We start from the raw sequence: 19,644 nt of genomic DNA on the forward strand, positions 1-19,644 counted from the left end.
CAATATTTGAATTGAACCCCTGAAAAGTAACATGTTTATTTAGTTCCACAGGCATTTACTTTACTTTACTTTACTTATGTTAACTAATACTTTGGACATAAAAAAGCCACAAAGTAATTAAAGCATGTTTGAATGTTTGGAATTTTAACAGCTGAAATTAATAATATACCAGTTTTCCGATATTAACCTGAGCCCACATTAAGTGAAGATGGGGGCCACCAGTTGTATGTATGGGCTACAGTATTCCAAGGAAGCAACTCCCCTGGTTTTAGTTTCAATGCAACAACTTAACCACATGGAACCCGTCATCCCTATTCTGGGGGCAGATACAATTGGCAAAAACAGAATATCTGCAAGCTCACAACAAGTCACAATGTGAAGTGTTGTGCACTTGTTGTTCGACTATAATTTTGCATAGGAGAAAACAGAAGGGGGGCTAATAGGGTTAATAATAACCATAGGGTTAAAATAGTGTAAAAACAGATATATATATTTATATAATATACACAGTATGCACGCATGCACAATGCCAGTGTTTTTAATAGCCTCTAGGTCATCAGAGAAGATTTTGGACAATTTATAAGTTAAAAAACGCCCATCCAAATAATTGTCACTAAACACTGAAACATTTCTTGTGTTACATGTACAGTACTGACATGTGTCCGTCCTAAGCATTAAAACAGCCATTTTGTCTCCGTCAATAATAAAAGTCCAACTAGGACCAATATATCATTAGGCAAGCAGAACAGGATAGGTAACACTCGCTATGCACGCTTGTCTATAATGCTTTATAAATATACGTATAGTGCATTATAATCTTACGACACTGTAACATTATAGTTATAAGAACTCATATACTCATAATGCTTTAAAACAATATAGATTATAAAGCATTCTATAATCTGCTCATGGATGATTGATTGGTTGCTTGATTGATTGAGCATTGTAATTGTATTAACAGTTTGCAGAATGGGTACAGTTCAGTCATGGGTTTGGCTGTGATTACAGTTATAAGTATAGTCTATACTCATAATGAAATCAGCGTTCTCAAATAAACATGAGTAATTGCATCTGAGACAGTCTTGCATCTTTTATTTTGGAGTGCTGCTTTTTCCACTTAGTTGGTTTATGAGTCGTGTTAAGATTATTGTTAGAAAGAATTATGAATATTTCTGCGTACTCTTACAGTCATCAGTAGGTTAAAATGCCTTATTTATAAGTATGTTTATCATGCACTATTATAGACATGGGATGCATACAGTAGCTTGGGCTCCCAAAATGCTGTCTTCTCACACAGTTCCCATCGTAGGCGACATCTCCGTCCCATCGTCAGGGTCCTGCTTTCCCCCTTTTCTCTTGGCTTTCTGCTTTCTACAAAAATAGAAGTCAGGGACAACAGTAATTACAGTGGTGGGAAAATAACTACTTTATTTTTTTACTTCAGCAAAAAGTATTAATACTGCAAAGTTCAGTAACCAAAATGTATTAAAGTACAAACGGATTGGCATCAAAATATACTTACAGTACCAAAAGTAAAAGTAGGAATGTCCCGTTTTGCAAGGTATCATTTATGTATTAAGATCTTTTGAAAATAGCAGATCTACAAGCTCACAATGCAACGTGTTGTGAGCTTGTATTCTCAAATAGACACAATTTAAAATAAGTGGTTAATGCATTTTTTTGTAATAATAATCCAAATCTACAAAGTAACTAAAGGTTTTCAAATAATTGTAGTGGAGTAAAAAGTACAATATTTGCCTCTGAGATGTAGTGGAGTAGAAGGTTTAAAATGTGTAAATCGTACCTCAAATTTGTACTTTGGACATTACTCGAGTAAATTAGTTACTTTCCAACAGCAAGTTGAGTAATTATGATACATAAATGTGCTTGAATGTGCCGTTCGTACGCTTACCTTTCCTTCACAATGAAAACGACACCGATGATCACAGACACTCCAAAAATGATTCCTCCTAGAATGCCCACAATCAGTCCTATAGCAAACAGAACACACACATTGGAGATCATTTGATGTAATAAAAGAACATAAAGAATCATTTATTCTTCTTAAAATAAAACACCAGGAATCAACTTTATTGTCACATAACAGGTTTACAGGTGTAAACCTGTGGGTGAAATTTGTTTTGGTGCAAGCTGCATTGCTTTATTTCCATAAAAGAGAGAAAGGGAAGGCGAAGAAAGGGGGCAAGGAGAAGAGAAAAAAAACGATTTAAATATTTACACATATTATGTACTGTACCTGAGGTAAGGTGCATGAGCATAGCAGCAGATATATACTGTGCATGATATGCTATGGACGTTATTTATATATCACTAATATCAGGCAGCGTGTACTTTTGATTAAGGTTCAGAGTGCCAGTGTGTGTCTACATATACGTATACAGTAGTATACATACAATACGGTTGGTACAGAAAGGCAGCAGAATTCTTGTGTTTCAAGCAATTAGACAAAACAAGACTGAAAGGTTACATCGTTTTGTGATAAAGAAAACAATAGCCATGTAAATAAGTGAATGTAAAAAAACTAAATATATATTAATTATATTTGATCAGACAAAACACTAAACATGAAAAACAATCTGTAACAATCTGTTACAAGACAGAATTCTGGGCTCAGTGATGATGATTTATGAGCTTCAGACAGTACTACTTGTGAACACAGTAGGTGGCCGCAGTTTCTGCCTATTCTGTCTTTGTTGAGACATGTATTGAATGACATCATTTGTGTATTCACTTACCTGCATCAGTGGTCGCTTCATCTGGATTAGGAATAACTCCACTTCTGCCTAGTCTGGCTGCAGAAAGAGACAAAAATCAATGAGGACATCTAGTGGACAACATCCACTATGCTACTTGATGTCCTTAGAAAACTGTACAAATGCATTATTAGTGGTTCAGTGGATAGTGTGTCCTCCAACTCGAGGACATAGTGGAGAGAGTAGCCTCTATTAGTAAGTCAATAAAATAAAGTAGGCTAACAATAATTCTTAAAATTACAGGGGGAAAAAATAAAAATAAAATTGGTGGTAATAACCACTTGTAAGAGTGAGGTATACAATATAGCTGGTTTTCAACCAGTGGTCCGGGGACCACCAGTGGTCCTTGAGGAGTTTCCACGTGGTCCCCAGCTAAATGCTGGAGAGTTGGTAACCAAATGGACCCTTATAGATCTTTAACTCTTGAGAGCGTAAAATCAAATCAAATGGACTCGTATGGTATACATTTGGTTTCATTTTACGCTCTCAAGAGTTAAATTATGGTTACACATCTGCATTAAGCCTACTGTAGACAAAATCTTATCCAACGACAACAACATATTCTTTAGTTTTGGGTCTGAGAGGCTAAATGTCATCAAATGGTGGTCTGTGACTCGAATGCCGAATAAATAATGGGCCTTGAAATGAAAAGGGTTGAAAACTCTTGTAATAATATTATAATAATAATACATGAACATACCCATACACGTCTTCTGGCATTTCTCCCTCGTATCGAAGCGGTTGCCGTTTCCTTGGCAACCACCGTAGTGGAAGAGTCGGCAGTTCTTCTCCACTGCGTCGTAATGGTACATCAATAACATCGCCATGCAGCTGCCATAATCAACTGGGAGCTTGCAAACTTCCTCTTCTGTTGGACCAAACCACAATGGAGATTATTTTATTACTTTTAGGCGCCCTATTTCATCTGGCATTAACATCTCATACCAGGACTAGTGTGTATTAGATTCAGAGTCAAAGTGGGGTCCAGGGACCCCCAGCGGTCCTTGAGGGAGTTCCAGGGGGTCCCCAGCTAAATGATAGTTTGTAACCAAATGGACCCTTATGGGTCTGTAACTCTGAGAGTGTACAAATGGAACCAAATGCACCCGTTAGTCCATTTGGTTCCATTTGATTCCATTTGAGTTAAATTAATATTGATTTACAATATCAATTGCCAGTCTCAGAGATAGAAATGCCATTAAATGGGGGTCCGTAGACTAATGCATGTCAAACTGGGGGTCCTTGATATGAAACGGATTGAGAATCACTGCTAGAGCCGTAAAAACTTCTCTTATGGGGCATCCCATCCCATGCCATGGTCCCTGGCATCTCTTCAAATGGGGGTCCGCGGGCTAATTAGTGGGTCCTTGACATGAAAAGGTTTAACCACTGCATTAAGCCAACTAAAACTGTGTTGCTGTCAGGCAGAAAGCTCTTTTTATCTCTATATTAATTTAAAACTTTTTGTGTTTTTTTTCCGTAATGCCCTACTGATCAATAGGCCTACCACAGTGTCCCATAAAACCATCAAATCGCGTTTTGGAGCTTGTAGATCTGCTATACTTTTGATATTTTTGAATTTTGATTTGAATCCTGAAAAGTAACAGTTTTGGACATACAGTAATGATGTTTCCTTCCGACAGAGACCATTTTCACCAGGCGTTCAAATCATATAATACAGCCTCAGTACAATATCAATACTGAAATCAGATTTCTCTTTTTCTGACAACAAATGCAGATTACTGCATTACACTGCAGCCAAAAAGGCTCTTTCAAAAACTTTTTTTCTTTTTTTTAATTTTAACAGATCTTCCAGTATAATCTTCCACAGTTAAAAATAATAATAATCGAACCAACCCCTCTCAACATGCAAAACTCCATCCCTAGCAAAAAGTAGCTATTGAGAGTGAAACACAGCCAAAAAAATCATGATGACGCATATGATGACGTCCTCCGGTGACGTTCAAGGATGGTCAGGACTCGACTAGGCCAGATCACACACAGCCCATATGCATGGGGATGATCTTTGCGTCATTTCCAGAACATCTTCAGTTGAAATAATATAGCTTATTCTGAGCCAGATCTGACTAGTTATGATATGATTTGGTCTCAATCGGACTCTCTCCGATTCATCCAGGGACGACCCCAATCAAGACGTCACTAATTCGTCCAGGTCCTGACCGTGCTTGCTATAGCACCTGTCGACTGACCTACCTGTGGCCGGGTAGAGTTGACTGAACTTTGAGGAGCAGGTCTGCATACACTCCCTGTCTGAGGTGAAGAGATTCCCATTCCCTTCCTGGCCTTTGTAGAAGAAAGGCTGACAGAGGTCCATGTCTTGGACATAGGAATACATGAGTTTCTTCTCATCTCCACTTCCCTCGTTCAGTGGCTCGCTGCAGACAGCAGGGTCTGAAAAATAAACAAGTAAACAAACAAACAAAAAAAGAAAAAAAAGCAAGGCTTGTTTTTAGTTACATACATTATGTATTATGTTATGTGGCGTCTATTAAATACCCTAAAATGTCATCTCTGCATGGTAAACAGTCTGAAAATGCTAAATGACTTCAATGTAACAGTCTTCAGTATTATATACCTAAAGTATAGATCCCTTTTAGTTCTATTTTGTACACTCTCAGACTTGAATTAACAGTATGGATGTTATTAAGTGACTGTATGTTCTGCATCAGCTTGTGTATGTTACTTCCCTGTGTGGCTGATTTCAGTTTGTTCCTTAATCCTTATTTACAAAAATAAATATCGGAAGTGGAGATTATGGCAAATATAAGGCCAATAGGCCTATATCACCTGCTTCAAGAGCTGATATAATTGTTTCCTGTTTCTTAGCAATTTCTTACTGCAGTACACATCTGTACAATATAGCCTATAGTGTATTTTACATCACACTTATTTTTTAATACAGTTGATATTTGTTTTGTATTGGCAATATTTATATTTGATATTGTCCTAAACCTCTATTGTTTTATATTATTTACCTGTATATGTCCTAATTTTCATTATAACGACTTGATAGTTTGATGAGAGTCATGATAATTTAAGACACTGCAAACTTTGTTAAAAAAACTATACAAATATTAATTAATATTAATAACATAATAATAATAATCCCATGTGTATAACTGGAAGATAGCACAAAATTATATACGCTACTGTAAAGAGTTTACAAAAAAGTAATAATCATAAGTTAGGACACAATAGGACATTAAACTTACATACCATTTGCCAAAGACACAGAAACCACAGCCCCAAGGAAAACCAACGGAACAAAAGAAATTGCCACCATCTTAACGGACAAATTGTTCAGGCCTGCCCAGATCAAGTTTCCTTCCAACGAACGTATATCTGTTTATTTTCAAACCCCTAGCACACCCTAGCAGGGGTTGGCAGGTAATGTCCTTTAGACCCATGTCGCCTTTATCATGTTCACATAGTTTTTATGACCAGGGAGTGTCAGTTTCTCTCTGACCACCAACACCATGGTTTTATGCCATAAAATACGTAAATGATTGACATAGGCCTTACTGTGTGGTGTGTCAACAGTAAGCTACAATCTTCAATTCAGCCGTCTATGGTAGAATACCATGTCACAGTCAACACCAAATACAGTAGTTATTAGAATGATTTCTATTTTTTTTGCTTTGTTTTCTGGTTAAAGGTATATTCAGTGATTTCACTTAATTCAAATATCACTTATTTTTTTGTTTTGTTGTGATAATCCTCTCTACAATAGAGTGTGCTGACCATATAAGGAGTTCCTCCATGTCCCCAGTTAACCCCTGGGGGTCAAAAAACCTTAGGTTTCGTTTTTGACTCTCTATCCTGATTGGACGAAAGGCTTTGGGTCCCAGCCAAAAACGAAACCTAAGGTTTTTTGAGTGAAATCACTGAATATACCTTTAAATTATATAAATTATTATTAATATGATTTATGCAATTATGAAATATTGTTGGATCAGCCATCTGCTGTGGGGAATGCAGTATCGTTTCCTTTTATGCTTGAGCATTTGGGTTAGTCTAGAATATCAACCCTACGGTATTTGTAAAAATGTTGATTTTTTTTTTTGTATATTTGTATGGTATGCCTGTAACTGTTTTGATGAATTGAAAATGGAGGACCCTGATATAAACAAGTCTTAGTGGCGCTTTTTCTGCAAGGTTTTGTCCTCTTAGAAGATTTTGTATTGACCTGTGCTTTCCTTGAACTGTAGGCCTACCCATTCTGCCGGAATGTTATTAACGAACTGTTAATAACATTTTCAATCAATCAATCAATCAATCAATCAAGCAAGCAAACATCTCACGTCCATAGTAAATGAACAACAATAGATGTGTTGTAGTTGTAGGCCTACTCTTGATCCTATTCGGACACCGGTAGACCTTGCCATCTGGCAATGATTTTAAACCAACTTTAAGCCACCAATATGTCTAGTAGAAATGTATAGCCATGTAACAGACCCACAGGTAATACTTTTATTGTTTACTAAATATTCACAGTGTTGTGAGTGTTGTGTTGTGAACAGGAAGTCCAATAATTTGAAGACATTGTGCCTGTAGTCTCGCGTAGCCAGACAACTATTCCACAATCTCCAAATGCTCGTTTGGAAATCGCGGAGGCAACAGTCTGGTAACGTGAGACTATTGTGCCTGTAACGGACCCACAAGGATGTTTCCATGGTCAATATGTGTTTTCTTTTAAGCTTTTATTTTGAAGGGTTTCCTGCCCCAAAGTGAGTTCTCCAGTGCTTTTATTTGAAGGGTTTCCTGCCCACAGGGACAAATCAGTTGCAATTAAATGATCAAGTTCACCTGTGACTGTGAGGACAACGCCCAGGATGGGGTTGCACACAGGCCCTGCCCTTCCTACAGGCCGATGATGCAGCCATGGTCAATGTCTGCCCAGGGCCTCCCTAGTGACTCCCGTGCCTCCCGAGTCGGCCAGTGTCCCCCCAGTGCCTCCACAGTGCCTCCCTAGTGTGTCCCCCAGTGCCTCACCAGTGTCCCCCCAGTGCCTGTCCAGTACCTGTCCAGTGTCCCCCCAGTGCCTCCACAGTGCCTCCCTAGTGTGTCCCCCAGTGCCTCACCAGTGTCCCCCCAGTGCCTCCACAGTGCCTCCCTAGTGTGTCCCCCAGTGCCTCACCAGTGTCCCCCCAGTGCCTCCCCAATTTTTTATTTATTTATTTAATCCTGCTTGGGGTGCCAGATCAGGATCAGGTAGGCCTACTGCCACAAGAGAAATGGCAATAAATACATGGAGAAGTTTGTCAAGGAAGGAACTATAAGGATGGATGGCCGAACCATAGACTGTAGGGCCGAACGAGCTCTGGAACAAAAGGTGCCATTCCACTTAATTATCGCCTGGCTGGAAGGGGAACAAGGTTAATCCTTTTATTGTTATACAGATATTGCCACAAGAGCAGGGCCGTGCAGAGAGCACTGAGGGGGCAGGGGCTCAAACCCCATAAAAGGGCACACCGCACTCGTGCGTAGAGCACGCCGAATTTTGGGGGTGGTCATTTTGTCGGGTCCGTTCCATGTGCCATTTCATGTCATTGGACCGTAAAATAAGCAATACGTTCTCATTAGTCTGAAACTAACGTATATATAGATATATATATACGTGGATATACACGTTACACGTATACTAATTGCATTTCTGTTATATTAAATATGCGACTTACATTTATTTAAATTGCCTTTGTAAAAATAAAAATAAAAAACAAAAAACAAAAGGAAGTTCACGTTGGTGCTGCATTATTTCATAACAGGAGAACAAGAGTGCCACCAACAGGATCTACAAGCTCCAAGTGTTGCGTAGGCGTAGGCTACACATGCAGCGCGTTGTGAGCTTGCAGATCGTCGGTGCCCCAGCACTCACCATGAATCCAAGCAGAGGTCCTCACAAGTATAGGTAAAACACTGCCACTGCCACCGTGGATCTGTTGTTGTTGTTGTAACTAACGACCCAGCACACTCAAACAAAAGAGGCCCCCTCAACTCTCACAATAACTAGACACTTTACTTCCCCCCCCCCCTCTCTCTGTTTAAAAGTACAGGAAAAATCTCAAAGTACAGGTGAAAATATAGTAGCCTACAGGTAAAAATCTCTCTCTCTCTCAGAGAGACGGCTCGCCCCCACACGGCTTGTATAAGTTGTATCCTATTATTACTTGTCAAATGTTCGTCTGAAGGGCCAATGGCACTTATTGCCCCCCCCCTCACATATTGCCCTTATTGGCCCCCACATAAGCCCTTATTGTAAGGGTCAGTGAGGGAGGAAGTATTATCAGAGTGCTTATTCTATATTAATACCTGTAGAAAATAATAAGCCTAATTCTTAAAGAGAGGATTCAGAAGATGTGTATTAAGCTAAGCTTTGCCTGGAACACTTCTAAGGTTCTCACACCCCCTGGCGGCGACCCATACATTTAAATTTAAATAATTGAGTGAGTATTTTCGGGTTTAGCTATTAGAACTGTTGAATGACGTAGAATAATAATGCATGCATGCATGCATACATACATACATACATGGGGAAGAGGCGATTTTGTTATTGTTAAGCAGCCAAAAGCATCACATTTAATATATGCTATGTTAAAAATACCCCCCCCCCCTCAATTGGATTTTGTGCATATATATATATAATATAATAAAATGCAAAGCTTGTAGCCTATAGGCCTATTGATAAAAGTAGCAGACAAGTTAAAGCTTTGCAAACTGTGTCACAAGCTGAGGGAGTCCTCTTAACTCCACCTGCCAACATGAGAGCAGCCATGCAGTCGGGTCGGGCTGAATGAATAGAATATCCTCAATGAATCCAAAGCAGTCTGGTCTGGTCTCTGGTCTGGAGAAGTACTCAAACTAGTTCCTTCCCTTTCAAAGGCACTTTACTTTATTCAGTTGGATCAGGTCCAGACTCCGAGTGATTGACGTGAGAAACAGGAGGAGGACTTTTTTCCCCACTAGGAGACAGAGGAGGATCCAGAGTGAGAGGACTTCATCATTCGGACACAGACAGGCAGAGGAATTATAGACAAATATTGTTATTGTCAGGTTTGTTTGACTGTTTGAGGAGGGTTATTCTGCCATACTATTGTTTGCTGGACCAAGCTGGCTGGCAGAGCTGCAGGTTTTAAAGTTGTGTGTCTCATATTGGGGAAACTATAGCGATATATATTATAGTCCCCGTTGTTTGAGCATGTTTACTGAACGCACTCGTCGACCTCGCGACAACATGAAAGACAAATAATGTTCAGCATTTCTGCGGATGGAGCATCATTCTCTAATAATTTAGAGGACTTCGATTCTATACGCAGTGTTCTCCTTTACAGGTGAGTCAGATCTAAGTTAGTAGCTATCTTTAAATGGTTTAATTGCTAAATAAATGGCATTGTTTTCGGCTACTTTTGTCAAAAGTTTTAGTTGACTGAATGCCGGAGGGGATTTAAAGAACTCGTGCAGTGCACTGGGGCGATCGAATGAGGGGGGCAAGGGTGAGAGAATTTATTACAGTTAAGCATATTATTCAGTGGAATAGTGGATTAATTCAGCCCCTTGGCTTGAATGTTATCCATCGAATTGTATTTCATTTGTAATTTTCGATATCCCTAAACAAGCCAATTGTGTTTGTTTTTTAATCGCCCGCAACGAGTCAACGACCTTATTTTTTGTCGTAGTGCTTGCTGAGTTGCTGTTGCTTTATGCATTATTCAAGTGGATCGTGGAGCCAAAGATGCCAAGTCAACTTGTCTTTCATGACACAGTCACTGCACGTGCAAATTCTAGTTGCCCGTGCCAGAGTGTTGCACTTAAATCAGTGGCCTGGGGGACTGACTCATACAGTGATGTTTTACAATTTCCAGAAAATGTGTCATAATTTGAAATTAAACACTATATTTAAATATAAATTAGACTATATCCACTAAATGGAAAAAATGCCACAATTTCCAAACACCAACCAAGTAATTTCAAGTTACCAGTGCGTATTAAATCAGCACAAACTATAGTCACGTAATTAAACTAAATGTGGTATGACAACACCTCGAATGTGCGTTACTAGCAGAGCATCTCTGTTGTCAGGGGCAACGCTGTCGTTGACCAATCGCGTTGAAAATACGCACGTCACGTGGTCCGTCCGGAGAGCCCCGTATGTGGCAACAACATGGCGAGGAAAGGAAAGATGATCTACTCCTCGCTCTCAAAACTTCATCAGCAACATTTTAGTCACTTCAGAAACAAAACATAGCTCTTCAGACAGTGCACGAAAACCGCCGTTGAGGTAAAAATGTCCTCGAACAGGCCGGATGAGAGCGCTGTTGATCGCAAGTTTCAGAAAGAGGAGAGAGAAGACAACGAGAGTGATACTGACACTGAATCCACATCATCAAGTTACTCTGAGTAAGACACTATAACTACCTAACTATGGCCTTGGTTTTCAACCCTTTTCATATCAAGGCCCATTATTTATTCAGTATTTGAACCATGGACCACCATTTGATGAGATTTTACCTCAATATTTTGTTATTCTTGGATAAAGATATTGTCCACAATTCAATGCTGTATTGATGTGGTACATTAGCAGAGATAACAAGCAAACGTTGGTCAAAATAACAATTCGACATTCGTTAATTGTGTAGACTTCTTGTTAATTAAGTAATGCAGATATTTAACAATAGTTTAACTCTTGAGAGTGTAAAATGAAACCCTTCTTTTGGGTCCATTTGGTTTCATTTAACACTCTTACGAGTTAAAGATATATAATTAAGGTTCCATTTGGTTACCAACTCTCCATCATTTAGCTGGGGACCATGTTGGAACCCCCTCAAGGACCACTGGTGGTCCCCAGACCACTGGTTGAAAACCACTGACCTACCTATGGCCTATAATATGCACGCATCTGATTTCTTATGCAGTAGAAGTACAGTAAGTACATTATCTAATAGAAGACCTGACCACAGAAAAGTTTATTCTAAAAATATGTATCTAGTATACGTTAAATCCTGATTATTAATTCAACTATACAGACAGGCTACATGTGAAGTCCATATTCACGTTTTTTAGTTGCTCGGCTACCAGGGAAGCTGCAATTTGATATGCAAACTGTTGTGTTGCCTCTAGGGATGGTAATTGACGGAATTGCTTCGCTGGTTGCTGGAGCAAATCCGTCTATTATGGCATGTGTAGTCTGTGTAGATAACTTGAGTGTTTGTCAAGTTGAGTTAAGTGCAGCCCGTTTATGACAGACGTCACAAAATCACAAAATCACTGCCTTGTAGTCGAAGCAAGTTCGCCCAGGCAAAGAATATAATGCGTGTTGGGTTGCTCACATAGAGCGCCACAGACATAACAGACATGGTTGTAAAAGTGGTTGGAGGTTTTTACAAGAAATAAAAGTACAAAGTAGGCCTGTATAGTAGTAATAAAGTGTATGGGTCTTAGGCCTCCTAGAGAGGGAGTGTCCCCAACTCTCTCCCCCCTCTCTCCTCCCCTCGTTTTTCATAGTTTTGGGGAAATGTTTTCAATTTAGTCGGTTAACCTTCTTAAATAATTGTATGCTATTCGCCGTCCTCCTCAGTGAATTTATGGACGTGGTTTTTTCTGAGCTGCCTACCACACGTTTGCCGAAGGCTTCATTTAGAAAGACCAAAAGAAAGAAAATAAGTCCAGCTGAATTTGTTCTTTTTACTTTGCTTTTTTGGTTGTTGCTTGGACTGTGTGGTTTTCCATTGGTCTCATTCTATAAACCAATGAGAGGCCTGTTGTTTTCTTTCATTTAGTGCCCCGGGATAGAAATCAAAATGTGCTCAGGAGGAGGACAAAAAAATGAAAAAAACATTATTACATTTACATGGCAACGTTCTATACCTATACAAGCTTTAGCCATTGCACATTTCATGATAATGTGAGAAGCAGAGTTTCTCCCTTGTCATTTGCAAGCTATTGAACAAACCATTTGGCAGTCACCTTTGTATATTTTGTTTTTGTTTTATTGAGACAGACGTTGGAAATCGGGAAGCACCACCACATGTGCTTCCAGAGACGGATGTTCTTAAACACTACACCATGCATTAGGCCTACTGATCTCTCTACATGACAGTGGTTTTCAACCCTTTTCATATCACGGCCCATTTATTTCTTCAGCATTTGAGCCAGCACAGACCACCATTTGATGACATTTTAGCCTCGCAGACCCCAAACTTATATTACCGTATATATTTTGTTGTCGTTGGATAAGATTTTGTCCACAGTTCTGCATGCTGTATTGATGTTGGTACCATTAGGAGAGAAAACAGGCAAACATTGATCAATACTAGAACTGCACTCTGTCGAGTGCATACTTGCGCGCAAGTACTTTCGACCGCTGTAGGTGTAATCCCATTGACATATATGGGATTTGCAGGCTCTTACATCACAAACTGCCGGCAAATCAGAGCACCTGTTTGAGCCAGAAAACCCCAGATCACAGAAAATCTACTGAATTTTAAAAGTTCATGTTTTTTGGGTGCAATTGAGATTAGAACCTAAAAAAAAATAAGAACAATTCCAAAACCTTTTTTTTTATGTCACAATCCCTTTAAGACCAACATCTTTGTCTTGGAATTTAACGAGTATTACTGTAACATAGGTGCCGTTTTTCCCAAAGTCAATATACTCAACAAATCCTCTGATACCGTTGACTAATCCATCAGATACCATTACATTAGTAGTCAACATCACTTGTGCACCAATTGCTATACTGAGTGTAGTTGGTAAACCTCCTGTTTGTTTCCTTTTTGTGCAATCCAGATCAAATAGTCGTGTGTCTTTATCTTTTCTACTATCTTCTGCCTTAATGTATTGAGATTCCACCGTTTACAGAATAATTATACTGTATAACATATTTTAATTCAATTTATATACCTTTTTTTTTCATCACATATCAATGATTTATTTTTCTTTAAAAAACTAAAAAGGGATCCAGAATATATCTACATCGATAAAACTGTATTTCTTATATAGATAGAAACTTGAACCATACTTAACTAGAACTGCACTCTGTCGAGTGCATACTTGCTTGTTGCACACTAGTAGGCCATAAATGGCCAACTAGTGCGCAAGCAGAGCGCGCATGTACCAAATTGTGCCTGATCTGCTGGGACCAGAGTACGTGGTGTGTATCATTTAGAGCTAGTCATACATCAAATCTGTGCCCGGATTGCTGGACCAATGATGACGAAATGACCATATTTCTTACATACACACCACGTACTCTGGTCCCAGCAGATCAGGCACAATTTGGTAAATTATTTTTTATTGATTATGTATATAGTATACGTATGACTAGCTCTAAATGATGACGTAAGAAATATATATAGTATATATATAGTATATAGGCATATACTATATATGTATACATATATACTCTATACTCTATACTCTATACTCTATACTGTATAAAGTGTGTAGTTGTAAGTTGATTAGCGGTATTCTGTGATCGGCCTGGTCCAAAAACCGTGACAGCCGTTCCGCCATTTCAGGACCCCCCCAGAAAAACATCAAATCTGTGCCCGTATTGCTGGACCAATGATGACGAAATGACCATATTTCCTACGTCATCATTTAGAGCTAAATGATGACGTAAGAAATATATATAGTATATATATAGTATATAGGCATATACTATATATGTATACATATATACTCTATACTCTATACTGTATAAAGTGTGTAGTTGTAAGTTGATTAGCGGTATTCTGTGATCGGCCTGGTCCAAAAACCGTGACAGCCGTTCCGCCATTTCAGGACCCCCCCAGAAAAACATCAAATCTGTGCCCGTATTGCTGGACCAATGATGACGAAATGACCATATTTCTTACGTCATCATTTAGAGCTAGTCATACACATACGTGTATGACTAGCTCTAAATGATGACGTAAGAAATACGTGTATGACTAGCTCTAAATGATGACGTAAGAGATATGGTCATTTCGTCATCATTGGTCCAGCAATACGGGCACAGATTTGATGTTTTTCTGGGGGGGTCCTGAAATGGCGGAACGGCTGTCACGACAAATGGACCAGGCCGATCACATTACTTGCGCGCTCTGCTTGCGCAAGTAATAATAATACTAGGTGTTTATATGCATAAAGTAGGTAGGTAACAAATAGTTACACCTACAGCGGTCGAAAGTACTTGCGCGCTCTGCTTGCGCACTAGTTGGCCATTTATGGCCTACTAGTGTGCAACAAGCAAGTATGCACTCGACAGAGCAATACGTATACATAATCAGTAAAAAATAAAATAGCAAATTGTGCCTGATCTGCTGGGACCAGAGTACGTGGTGTGTATGTATATGTATGACTAGCTCTCAATGATGACGTAAGACATACGTATACATATACATATACTATATAGAGTATGTAGTTGTAAGTTGATTAGCGGTATACAGTGGTTACTTTTCGCCAAAAACCGTGACAGCCGTCCCGCCATTTGATGTTTATGCAAGAAAACAGCAAATCTGTGCCTGGTTTGCTGGGACCAGATTACACAAATGACCATATTTCTTACGTCATCATTGAGAGCTAGTCATACATATACACACCACGTACTCTGGTCCCAGCAGATCAGGCACAAGTTGCTATTTTATTTTTACTGATTATGTATATAGTATACGTATGACTAGCTCTCAATGATGACGTAAGACATACGTATACATATACGTATACATACATATACTATATAGAGTATGTAGTTGTAAATTGATTAGCGGTATACTGTGGTTACTTTGCGCCAAAAACCGTGACAGCTGTCCCGCCATTTGATGTTTATGCAAGAAAACAGCAAATCTGTGCCTGGTTTGCTGGGACCAAACGACCACAAATGACCATATTTTTTACGTCATCATTAAGAGCTAGTCATACATATACACACCACATACTCTGGTCCCAGCAGATCAGGCACAATTTGCTATTTTATTTCTTACTGATTATGTATATAGTATACGTATGACTAGCTCTAAATGATGACGTAAGAGATTTTTCTGCATAAACATCGAATGGCGGGACAGCTGTCACGGCGGAAGAGACCGGGCGAAATTATTACTTGCGCGCTCTGCTTGCGCAAGTAATAACATTTATTCTAGGTCTACATAATTGTGTAGACTTATGTCTAAACACAAACAAGTTACATGGAATCTATCTGATTTAGATCAGGTTGTTGCATTCAGACTGAGAAGGATTTCCTCAAATCAGATTTGAATCCGCCACTGAATGTGACTCAAAACGGATTTCATGTGACCTGTCTGCATTTAGACTTATTTAAATAAATCGGATTTCAATCTGGATGTGGCACAGATCTGATACAGGCTAGATTCAGGCCACAGTTGGCTGCCAGTGTAAATGTGGCCTTAGTATCGCTACGCGAGGCTAACACAGCATATTCCTTTGTTTGTCCCTCAGTGACTTGGAACCAGAATGGCTGGACGACGTGCAGAAGAACGGCGAGCTCTTCTACCTGGAGCTGAGCGAGGGCGAGGAGGAGGCCGCACTGGCCAGGGCCGCTGCCGCCAGTCACGGCGCCTCCACCAATCACGTTCGCTTCAGTGAAAAGGAGGCGGAGGTCATCACGGAATCGCGGAACAACAGGAAGCAGCGCTCCGACTCAAGGTTATAATAGTTTTGGATTTTTCATTGAAGTTTAGTTACTTGCGCAAGCAGTGCGCGCAAGTAATAATTTCGCCCGGTCCGTATGCATGCACCGTCCCAGCCAACCCGCCACTTGATGCGTATGCAAATAAAACAGCAAATTTGTGCCTGGTTTGCTGGGACCAGATTACATAAATTACCATATTTCTTACGTCATCATTTAGAGCTAGTCATACATATACAATATATATAATCAGTAAAATAAAATAGCAAATTGTGCCTGATTTGCTGGGACCAGAGTACATGGTGTGTATATGTATGACTAGCTCTCAATGATCGTGAGATCATTGAGATGATAGTTTTAGTTATTATATATTTTTTATTTTTGTTTGGTTTTAGTTTAGTTTTGATTAGTTTTTTCAGACCTTTTCAAACCTGCACCTGATGAATAAGTCGACTGTCATGTGCAGGATTGAAAAGGGCCAGAGTAAGTATTAAAAACCTCAAAAGATAACATTTTAAAAATTCAGTTACAGATTAAATAAACAAAACTAAACAAAAGGACATTTTGTGTATCATTTCAGTTAGTTTTTAGTTAGTTTCGTAAATACACAATACAGTTTCAGTTACCGGTAGTTATCGTTTTTCTTTTCCCTTTTTCTTTTCTTTTTTTAATATTTTTTATCCCACGATTTTGTAACCCAGTTTTCTTTTTCACCCAGTGCCAATTATCTAATGTAATCCTGGGCGCTACACTTCCTCTGCCAACCTGGGGGGGCATGGACTGCCGTTTCTAATTACTTGCGCAAGCAGAGCGCGCAAGTAATAATTTCGCCCGGTCTCTTCCGCCGTGACAGCTATCCCGCCATTCGATGTTTATGCAGAAAAACATCAAATCTGTGCCTGTTTTGCTGGGACCAAACGACCACAAATGACCATATCTCTTACGTCATCATTTAGAGCTAGTCATACGTATACTATATATATAATCAGTAAAAATAAAATAGCAAATTGTGCCCGATCTGCTGGGACCAGAGTACGTGGTGTGTATATGTATGACTAGCTCTTAATGATGACGTAAGAAATATGGTAATTTGTGGTCGTTTGGTCCCAGCAAACCAGGCACAGATTTGCTGTTTTCTTGCATAAACATCAAATGGCGGGACAGCTGTCACGGTTTTTGGCGCAAAGTACCCACAGTATACCGCTAATCAACTTACAACTACACACTCTATATAGTATATGTATAGTATATAGTATATGCCTATATACTATATATAGTATATGCATATAGTATATGCCTGTTTTGCTGGGACCAAACGACCACAAATGACCATATCTCTTACGTCATCATTTAGAGCTAGTCATACGTATACTATATACATAATCAGTAAAAATAAAATAGCAAATTGTGCCCGATCTGCTGGGACCAGAGTACGTGGTGTGTATATGTATGACTAGCTCTTAATGATGACGTAAGAAATATGGTAATTTGTGGTCGTTTGGTCCCAGCAAACCAGGCACAGATTTGCTGTTTTCTTGCATAAACATCAAATGGCGGGACAGCTGTCACGGTTTTTGGCGCAAAGTACCCACAGTATACCGCTAATCAACTTATAACTACTCACTCTATATAGTATATGTATACGTATGTCCTACGTCATCATTTACAGCTAGTCATACGTATACTATATACATAATCAGTGTAACATAAAATAGCAAATTGTGCCTGATCTGCTGGGACCAGAGTACGTGTTGTGTATATGTATGACTAGCTCTCAATGATGACGTAAGAAATATGGTCATTTGTGTAATCTGGTCCCAGCAAACCAGGCACAGATTTGCTGTTTTCTTGCATAAACATCAAATGACGGGACGGCTGTCACGGTTTTTGGCGCAAAGTAACCACAGTATACCGCTAATCAACTTACAACTACACACTCTATATAGTATATATATGTATACGTATGTCTTACGTCATCATTTAGAGCTAGTCATACGTATACTACATGACGTAAGAAATATGGTCATTTGTGTAATCTGTCACGTTTTTGGCGCAAAGTAACGACAGTATACCACTAATCAACTTACAACTACATACTCCATATAGTATATCAGACAATATATCTACATCGATAAAACTGTATTTCTTATATAGATAGAAACTTGAACCATACTTAATAATACTAGGTGTTTATATGCATAAAGTAGGTAGGTAACAAATAGTTACACCTACAGCGGTCGAAAGTACTTGCGCGCTCTGCTTGCGCACTAGTTGGCCATTTATGGCCTACTAGTGTGCAACAAGCAAGTATGCGCTCGACAGAGTGCAGTTCTAGTTACTTGCGCAAGCAGAGCACACAAGTAATATTTTCGCCCGGTCTCCTTCGTCGTGACAGGTGTTCCGCCATTCGAGGCTTACGCAGAAAAACATCAAATCTGTGCCTGTGTTGCTGGACCAAATGACCACAAATGACCATATCTCTTACGTCATCATTTAGAGCTAGTCATACGTATACTATATACATAATCAGTAAAAAATAAAATAGCAAATTGTGCCTGATCTGCTGGGACCAGAGTACGTGGTGTGTATGTGTATGACTAGCTCTTAATGATGACGTAAGAAATATGGTCATTTGTGGTCATTTGGTCCAGCAACACAGGCACAGATTTGATGTTTTTCTGCGTAAGCCTCAAATGGCGGAACAGCTGTCACGGTTTTTGGCGCAAAGTAACCACAGTATACCGCTAATCAACTTACAACTACACACTTTATACAGTATAGAGTATAGAGTGTATACGTATATAGTATATGCCTATATACTATATATATACTATATATATTTCTTACGTCATCATTTAGATACACACCATGTACTCTGGTCCCAGCAGATCAGGCACAATTTGCTATTTTATTTTTTACTGATTATGTATATAGTATACGTATGACTAGCTCTTAATGATGACGTATACAGGCCCAGGCCGTAGCGTAACGGTCTGGGCACCGGACTGGTGATCCAGTCGCGGTGTGCCGCGGGTTCGACTCCCGGACCCGACACGGCCTTTACCGCATGTCATCCCCCCATCTCTCTCCCGTTTCCTGTCAGCCTACTTTCTATCCCTTAAAAAAAATCAATAAAGGCGTAAGCCGCAAAAAAATATCTTAAAAAAAAAAAAAAAAAAAAAAAGATGACGTATACTGTATAAAGTGTATAGTATACGTATGACT

The 19,644-nt window shown here is 39.3% G+C and overlaps 2 protein-coding genes across 4 annotated transcripts in view; one reads left to right on the forward strand and one right to left on the reverse strand.

Annotated features, from left to right (window-relative positions):
• Positions 1-587: 587 nt before the first annotated feature.
• tfpil (tissue factor pathway inhibitor-like) lies at positions 588-7,678 on the reverse strand (the record flags this gene model as incomplete). The annotated part of the gene is made up of 6 exons (XM_083789483.1): positions 588-1,371; positions 1,913-1,991; positions 2,757-2,813; positions 3,475-3,642; positions 4,989-5,186; positions 7,660-7,678. 6 exons carry the CDS (start codon positions 7,676-7,678, stop codon positions 1,290-1,292), a joined length of 603 nt encoding a protein of 200 aa, XP_083645609.1. The 3' UTR covers positions 588-1,289.
• Positions 7,679-9,669: 1,991 nt separating this feature from the next.
• Positions 9,670-19,644, forward strand: part of intu (inturned planar cell polarity protein) — a 44,738-nt gene continuing 34,763 nt past the window's right edge. For 2 of the 3 annotated variants that reach the window (XM_083789629.1, XM_083789630.1), the window contains exons 1-2: positions 10,993-11,189; positions 16,230-16,436. In XM_083789629.1, the coding sequence (XP_083645755.1) occupies positions 11,077-11,189; positions 16,230-16,436 (320 nt within the window). In that variant the 5' untranslated portion in view covers positions 10,993-11,076. Of the gene's footprint in view, positions 10,124-10,992; positions 11,190-16,229; positions 16,437-19,644 lie in introns of those variants that run through there. The other variant, XM_083789631.1, reaches the window with a different exon arrangement.

This window comes from Protomyctophum parallelum, assembly GCF_964188405.1.
Source record: "Protomyctophum parallelum genome assembly, chromosome: 18".
Classification (NCBI taxonomy): domain Eukaryota; kingdom Metazoa; phylum Chordata; class Actinopteri; order Myctophiformes; family Myctophidae; genus Protomyctophum; species Protomyctophum parallelum.